Source organism: Ruditapes philippinarum, unplaced genomic scaffold, assembly GCF_026571515.1.
Source record: "Ruditapes philippinarum isolate M1 unplaced genomic scaffold, ASM2657151v2 ctg2344_1_1_1_1, whole genome shotgun sequence".
Lineage (NCBI taxonomy): Eukaryota > Metazoa > Mollusca > Bivalvia > Venerida > Veneridae > Ruditapes > Ruditapes philippinarum.
The window spans coordinates 75,149-84,199 of NW_026866595.1; the positions used below are offsets into that span (position 1 = coordinate 75,149).

General features: G+C 33.3%; 1 protein-coding gene across 1 annotated transcript; it reads right to left on the reverse strand.

Moving 5' to 3' along the window:
* Positions 1-1,781: 1,781 nt before the first annotated feature.
* Positions 1,782-2,863, reverse strand: LOC132733007 (lithostathine-2-like). The gene has a single exon (XM_060719569.1). It carries the CDS (start codon positions 2,811-2,813, stop codon positions 2,046-2,048), a length of 768 nt encoding a protein of 255 aa, XP_060575552.1. The 5' UTR covers positions 2,814-2,863; the 3' UTR covers positions 1,782-2,045.
* Positions 2,864-9,051: the final 6,188 nt, after the last annotated feature.

Genomic DNA, 9,051 nt, shown 5'->3' on the forward strand with positions numbered 1-9,051 from the left:
TTCATACGATATTAGTCTGGCTGCCGATTTTTCTGCGCCATTCTCATTTTTAGCGTCAATGGCGGAAAATCGCGTCCTCAGAATATTGGATTTAGTTGATATTTTACCTGAAAAAAAGATACATGACCGGCGATGTACCCTATTTGGACAGCTTGTCTAGCGAAAATTAAGTACAAAATAAAAGGATATATCGTCAATTTGAAAAAGTTTTTCATAGTACCCAAATTAAATTTATTGTTTATCTTTGAAAATTAAGCAGTCATTGCTTAAATCATGTGGTGGGATCATCAGCAAGCTTGAATATCGGACAAATGATAATTAATGTCGCGGCGTCTTCAATTAATTAATTAAAGCAATTCAGTTCCATATGATGTTTTCATAAATAATATATAATGTACGCAATAAAATAATAAGTTCTTCATCAAGATATATTTCAGTTGTACCAGCGTGTACACCTATACCGGAAGTGGGTATAACACGTCACAATCTCGGTCTCGTCTGTCTCGCGAGAATGACAGAACGCCAAAATGGCGGCGCCCATGAACTTATTTCTCAAGTAAAAAATAGTGTCTTAAAACACGAATTTCTCTCTTATAGGGTTGATGTCAATAGGAAAACTGCCATGGTTCCTCTTTTTAAATAATGAATATTTATATTAGACAGACATCAATCCATCCATTCCTATTCCTTTAAAAAGATATTATTCCGAACGATTCGTGGCTATCATTTTTAACAATGTGTTCGTAAAAAATATGCAATTAAATTTTGACTAATGATTGATAAATTCATCGTAAAATCAAACATAATACGATATGTAAAAAAATCAAGCAGAATCTATTTTAACCCATAACTGCATGAACATTTTGTGAAAAAAAATGGTTGTTTCTATTGAAAAGTCTCCAGTAACAAGTTCAAATTGCTATAAAACTATAAAAACTGCTTCAATTCTAATCAAACTTTCAGATCGCATACTGAATAGGACCACCGACGTTCGGATCCCGTTAGGTACTTTAGATAATCAAATAGGAAAAAACATACAAAACATAAATGTGATGATTTCAGCTGGTCTGTTTCGAAGACGAAGTCGAGCTATTGTGATCGCCATGGCGTCGTTTTCGTACAAAAACTTCAATGTAGCCTATTATTCAATAATTTCCAATGTAATCAACATGAAATTTAGTATACTTGTTTATCATAACATAGTGCAGTTACTAGATAGGGGGCATTATTCTAGCAGCTATATTATTGTAGTTTTGCCCCTTTTTAAAATGATTTTTTTGCAAACATGGTCAAATAAGAAGAATGAAACTTTTTTGTGGATTTGTGGATCATGAACGTTTAATAAGAAGCATTATACTGTTGGCTAAATTATAAGAGTATCTAGAGTTATTCCCCATTTGTCGAAATTGCTGGTTGATCATGACAATGCACAATTGTAAAGCAAGGGACATTATCCTAAGAGCAATATCATTAGGGGTTAAGTCCCTTTTTGACATAGAATTTGTTAAATAATTGGTTATTGACAGGCTTCGGCGTTGCACTTCGCATGAAATGCTCTTATTTAGGAAATATATATCATATATATCAAATTTGTGTGCATTAATGTAGAATAGTGAACGGTTCGAGTTCAAATACGTAAGATTTTAATCTCGAAGGCCGATAGACCTGAGTGTTTTATTACAAAGCATTTAAACGATAAACCATGCATTATTATATCAAAGTGGAAGGAAAACTAATATATATTTCCATTCTAACTAATTAAAAGAGAACTGATAAATTTGATTGATCTTTTTTATTTTTATTTCTTTTTTCATGAGTATCAATGTATCGATGTGATAATGACATAGATAAATATATTATTTTCTTTCTTTATAATAAATTTGACATAAGAGCCGATTAAATATGTATGTTTTATATAAAAACGTATCATTTTGACTAAGTATCATATGGAAGAAAATATTTACACAATCATTTATAACTGAGTTTTCTGTTAATGACATTTATATTCGTTCCCACTAAATTTGACTCTTGTGTTGATACATGTACTACAAGGTCTTAGTTATTTCACAAATTGAGTAGAACGAATATGTACATGTAACATCACGCCAAGTTATGTCGCCGCTAGAAAAAACAATTACTAAACAAAGCTCATCCGAGTTGTTATCTGGCTGTCCTGACAACCACTTGAAAAATCCTTTTTGAGATCCATATGTGTACTTCCATGGAGAATTCACATCTTTGCGATGTCCGTCTATCCAGATTCCAGCAGTACTGAAGCCATTAAGATGACCAATGACGTCCTTGTACTTCAGTTCAGAGTCGATATTCAACAGATGACCACCATCCTTTTGACATTGCTGCTCTGCGACAGTTTTTGTCACTTGTTTGACAGCATCAAACTTCATGCAATACCCATTCTTTGTGAGATTATACCCATTAGGACAAGCCATATCCATGATACAAATTTCAAACTCTTTCTCTGCTCTACTGTTAGACTCTATCTCACAACTTGTCATATTCACATTGCAACGCCTTGTCCTGAATTTTGAACCGAACTGACCAAATCGAGCTGTGCAACCGGACCATTCCGTCCATTCTGAGCAAGGGTGAAGGGCACATATTTGGACATCGATTTCCTTTTCCATATTGTCAATTGTCTTTCCTATCATTTGTAATGCAGGTAATTTGAGTTTCTTCCCAAACTCCATTAAATTCTCGCCGTTTAAATCGCCAGCATTAATTCCATTCTCATCTGCCAAAGGTGCACTGTTAATACACAAAACAGTTGCACTGAGAATAAACAACAACGCCATGTTTGATTCAAAATTGAATCTGAGAGTATGAGTTAACTGAAGTAATTGTTCATAAAGTGAATGAGTAAGTCTTGAATTTACGCGGCGTAGCCAGACACATAAAAACGTACAATTTGGTTGAATTATGTGACATTATTTTCAGTAAAATGTTATTTACAGCTCGTTGTTGTTTTTTCCTTTTTTTTAAATTCGAGATAATACTATTTCGTACCCTTTTTCGTTACCGCCCGAAAAACTTTATTACTGGTCATAACGTTTTTATTGTCTTCATACATAAAACCTTAATCTTTAAATGACGTTGACCATAAATGACATTTATCATCAAGGTCAAATTATTGATTTTACCAACACTGTGATGACTTTAAATATCCTTTATCTACTGATTTGTAATGAGCAAACCATAATGTTGAGTTATTATTATAAGACATTGATTGTGAAATGTCATTGACTGTCAACGTCAAATTATTGAAGTTTGCGATTGTATATAGCTATGTGTTTGAAATTTTACTTAGACAAGACACTATTCTTGAAAGAACCGACGTGTTAAATGCTTTAATGTGACATTCCCTTTAAAATGATATCAACAACCAAGGTCAAATTATTGCATTTTGCTTTGATCGTGATAAATTTGTTATTTATGTAAAGATAAGATTCACACTTTAAGTTGGATAACAGAACACGTGTGACAAAACCGACAAGTTGAATGTTTCGGATATACCCATGACTTTAACCTCGGCTTTAATTGTAGTCGTGGTCGGAATATTGAATTTTCTTCACTTTGTTATATATTTACAGATTTGATTTAATCTCTATATTAATGGTCAGATTTGATTCATGCTTCAACAAAACAATGCAATGGCACCATGGACATGTTCGATTATTCAAATATCACGTACATCTAACAAATGACATTGACTCAGAAGATCAAATATGAAACTTCAATTTCTTAGAGACATTTTTATGTATATAATAAAACAATTTTGGTCTATGAGTGAAATGTATATTAAAGGATATTTGTTCACTTGTTTATGATATTGAAATATTCAAAAGAGTGAACACTTCTTGCAATATTTTCAAGGATGGCGTAATCATGGTTGATAATAAAAAAAGTTCTCGTTCATGATTGAAATATGTGTAAAAGAGCCGTTTTAATGTTTCAATGCACTATAACTGATTCTCTTCCAGCATTATGTTCTTTTTTCATGACGCCATCAGTTCAAAATATCTAAGCTTTCATGTTGAAATCTGATTCAGTAAAATTTCTGGAATTGTGTCACCATTTACCTAGTTGTGTAGAAATTTATGCAAAACAGTGTGTGCTGCCATAAAATTGTACATTTCTTTTTTTAAGAAACTAATTGTGGAGATTTGTGTTTACATCGGTTTCTGGATTTTGGATGCTTTTGGACTTCAATCATTTGCAGATTGATATTTACATCAGTTTTCTGGCTTTTGGATGCTATTGGACTTCAGTCATTTGCAGATTGATACTTACAATGGTTTCTGGCTTTTGGATGCTATTGGACTTCAATCATTTGCAGATTGATATTTACATCGATTGCTGGCTTTTGGATGCTTTTGGACATAAATAATTTGCAGATTGATATTAACATCGGTTGCTAGCTTATGGCTGATATTTGTCTTCAACCATTTGCAGATTGATATTTTTATCCATTGCTGGTCTTGGCTGATATTTGTCTTCAACCATTTGCAGATTGATATTTTTATCCATTGCTGGTCTTGGCTGATATTTGCCTTCAACCATTTGCAGATTGATATTTACATTGTTTGCTGGCTTATAACTGATATTGGAATTCAATCATTTACAAATTGGTTGCTGGCTTATGGTTGATATTGGTCTTCAATCATGTACAGATTGATATTTACATCAGGTACTGATATATGGCTGTTATTTTTTTTCTTATGCGCAGAATTATATTTATATTGAGTTCTGATATATTTGCTACTTGTCATATAAATTCCGTGCTGATATACGGCTTCTATTGCTATTAAGCCATAAGCAGATTGATATTTAGATCAGATGTTAACGTATGTATAGTCATTATATTTAAAATCATTTTTCATGTATTAGATACGCACTTGTACTTGTTTTAATTTGTTTACTTCAAATGTTTATGTACGTGCACATAAAGCGGGAACATGAAGGTTATCAGTCAGGAAATAATTTCGCATTTCCTATGAACCACAATCTTAACAATATAGTGATCTAGAGCCACAAAATAAATTTGGATTAAGGTATTCCACCGAACAACTTAAGCTTGATAATATATTTTCCTCGTATAATTAATTCTTCTAGATATATAGACGGAAAGTGGCGGAATATGCCGAAATTGTGCGAGCCTATAGTGGATGCAGCGCCTTATCATTTCAGTCACGTTTTCACCCCCATATAACCACTTTATGCCAGCTTATCAACATATATATCTACATCCTGAAACTTTTCCCACGAACAGATGTAATCTTTATCACGTCTCAAAGAAAGAAAAACATGAGATTTACGTAATTGCTACCAATATAATTTTTTATCGTCTACTTTTAGCTAATATTTCTAGTGTGCTGCTATATTTTGTGAGAAATAAATTCATACTGTTTTTTGAACAGCAATATACCGAAAAGTCGGTTTTTGTATAATTATATTATCACCAATGTTTAAAAGTTCTCTGTTAACGGAAAACATAACCTCATTTTTGTCTTTAATGAAATGGCTTTCTTTGCAAATTCAATTTAGTATTTGGAGATATGGACGTTTCAGTGATGTTTTAGGTGTGATTTACAAGACTACTGATTCCAATGATAGGATTGTAAGATACTGTGTCATCGAGCACATGCAAAATGCTCCAATTTACACTGTTTTTGTCGACTCGGAGATTTTTTTATCTTATTCCAAGAAATCGTTACAAAACATGAATCAAAAAATGTTTTAGCGCACAGAAGATTGGTTTTAAAATACTTGATAACATTTTTAAAAAAAAACGTTTCAAGTTTTACTGTCTGGTTAAAGCCTAAAAACTGGATAACTTTTGAACGGGAGTCAGAGTGGGAGCATGTCAGAAAACAACAACTTAAAACTAGGCAGTAAAACTTTAAACGTTTCTTAAAATTATATTAAGTACTAAAGCCAATCTTTGGTGCGCTTTTTTATATTTTAACGATTTCTTAGAATAAAAACATATTTTACCTTCAAGTCGACCGGATGTTTACCAAATCAAACAAAAAACAAACAAAAAACAGTCCGATTAAGAACATTTTGCAGATGTGCGATGAAGTAGTATCATACCATTGATTTAGGTTGTTTAGGAGTCTTATCCCTGTTAAACACTGATATGACTTGTTATTTGTGCTTAACGGATGTTCCAAAATTCTGTACAACATTAAAATCTTTAAGGTAACATTAGCAATAACTATAAACTGTATAAATTAGTTGAGAGCAAACTCTTTGAGACTAAGAGACTTAATTATTACATATAAACATAAAATGTTCAAGAAACAAAACTCATTCTAAGAGAGAATGTATATTTATAATACTCATATCATATAGCGGCTGGAACTAAAAGTGATTAGTGTCCAGCTTTATTTGTCATCCAATGAAAATTCTGTATTTCTTCAAAATTCTGTGCGTTAATTTTCATAGAAGAACAAAAATCGATACTATATCGAATTCCGTTCATAGTCGACTTCTATTTTTTATAGTACTTCATAAAACAGCATAGTGATGTAATAAAGTAAATGATAATGAAGCCAAATAAAGCTTGACACTAAGTATGTTAGTATTTATCCTTAGCTGTTCTACAGAAATTAGAAAAATTCTCCTGTCGCTGTCGCTCCCGTCTAATTTTTGTAGGACAGCTCGGATGAACACTAACATATACGTAGGCAGGCGGTGGCCTAGTGGTCAAGGTATCTGCCTCTCAACCCAGAGATCATGGGTTCGAGCCCTACTCGGGTCATGACCATGTTTCTTCATACGACACCAGTACTGGTTGGCTCCAGGAAGCGGACACGAAAGTGATTAATATAAGTTGCAAGAACTTGTTTCGCAATCGAGCTAAAATAAATATGTTTAAACCAACATATACTTAGCCTTTGACACTTTTTTACAGACTTAACCAAATAGTGTTGGAGCAGTAACTCTGGACGCTTGCAGAAATCATGATCACAATATAGACAAATATCACTTCTTTCGCCAATTTTTACATTTTTTATTTATGATTGTATATAATATATATTTGAAGAGATAAGTTAGACGTCTTAAAGTGTATTTCGGCGGGTGAAAGGATAAAAAGGCGAAACTTTTAGCATGTAATCATTCAAGAACCTTGTCCGGTATATATATATCGTAATACGACATTAAGTGTGGTGCTCTGTAACACCGCACACTTTTAGGTCCAACGCACTATGGGGTCAGACCCCAAAGTGCGTTAAACTTCACATCGCACTTTGGGGTCCAACGCACTTTGAGTCAAAATCGAGAATTTGACCCCAAAGTGCGTTTATATGTTATATACGAGTATCAACGCACTTTGAGTTCCAGAGTTCTGAAGGTGTCAACTGAGTTCTTACTGACTTATTTTCGATCTGCGACATTGAAATATTTGAGGCGGATTTGAAGATGACGGTCGATACTTATATACATCAATCTTAATGAGTGCCATCTTTATAAAAATGGAAGAACAGAAATGAGAAAAAATCTTGCTTAACAGATTTCTCTACAGTAATAGAAAACGGTCATAGAGTATTCTCCGTTTCCTTTTCTGTAAACAGTCAATCTCCCAACCATGCAGTGACCTCCCCTTATCAGTAGAATCTGCAAAGGGAGATAATCACTGTGAGGAGTTTACAGCAAACTCCCCGCAGCGGTTACTTCTCCAGATCAGTAGTAGCAATGCGTGACGTAACCGCTGTGAGGAGTTTGGTCAAACAGTAGTTACAGAGTATTCTCCCTTTGATATATAATTGGACATACTCGAATAGATGGACAGACGGACGTTCTTAGGAGAGGAAAGTACAAAATAAGAACATAAAATTAAATTACTCAACAATACTGACAGAGTTAATAAAATTTACTGTTCCCTATTATCCTCGGTATCCAGCAACTCGGCAACGAGTATCCGTTCGTTTGCTCAGGATAAAAGATCAAAAACATAATTATTATGTCTTAAGTTCATAAAGTCTTTAGTTCATATTACAAATGTTGTTTGGTAAAAGTTGCAAAGAAAAAGAAAATGCACAATTTGGAGAATTTCTCAACATTAAACATATTTACACGTAATAAAAAAGAAAAAAAAATATATCAAAATCTAACAATGTTTAAACAGAATCAACTAGAAATATACACCTGCACAACCCGGAAATTTAAAATTGGTAGTGATTAAAAGCACAGTTGTGAGATGACGATTTAATTGAACTAAGGAATAGTAATTTATTAAGTAGCGATATCAATTTAGTAAATATAGACCACTAAATGTATGAGTTTAGTTTATTCTTAACCAAATTATTGACATGATTGAAGTATAAGCAAATGTGTTGTTTTTTACCAAAAATGTAAGTGTTTATAAGTATGGTGTTGGAGCGTTTATAAAACATTTACTGGTGGATTTTTTTGGTAAATGCTGACGATTACGTAACACAAAATGACATAATGTAACCACATTTTTAATAACGTGTGTAACCGCCATGTGCCGGATGATAGCCTCGACCCTTCTCCTCATACTACCAGTAAAACGTCTAAAGCGATTTTGAGATAAATTTTGCCATTTTTGATGTAGAGCTTGTTCCAGTTGTTGCAGGTTGACTACAGGTGGTTCGTATCATTGCCCAATTAGAATTTAATATTTCAGTTGCGGTCATGTCAAAATTGAGGCAAAATGCCGGGTGTGCTTAACTTATTTCCAGGTGTATATATACGACCGGTTTCATAAACATCATGGTACATTTTTCTTTGTACTCTTAAAGTGACTTGAAGTCGGCAGTATTATATCTTTATCCCATATTTCCTTTGTTATTTATCATATCAACTGATGAAGCTCATTAAGGCGAAACATGCTTTGATAAACGGTGATGGTTTGTGAGGATTTTTTATCATATACATGTAGTCTACGTAAACTGAGTGAACGCCAGGGTCGGGATAATTCTATAACCCCCAGGGACAAGATTCATGTTTCGTTTGCAGAGGCACATAAGGCCATGCTGTATATAATATCTAAGTTCTGCTCATTGC

Bases quoted from the DNA above. Each gene is read 5' to 3' on its own strand.
- LOC132733007 (XM_060719569.1), bottom strand. From the start codon at position 2,813: ATGGCGTTGTTGTTTATTCTCAGTGCAACTGTTTTGTGTATTAACAGT.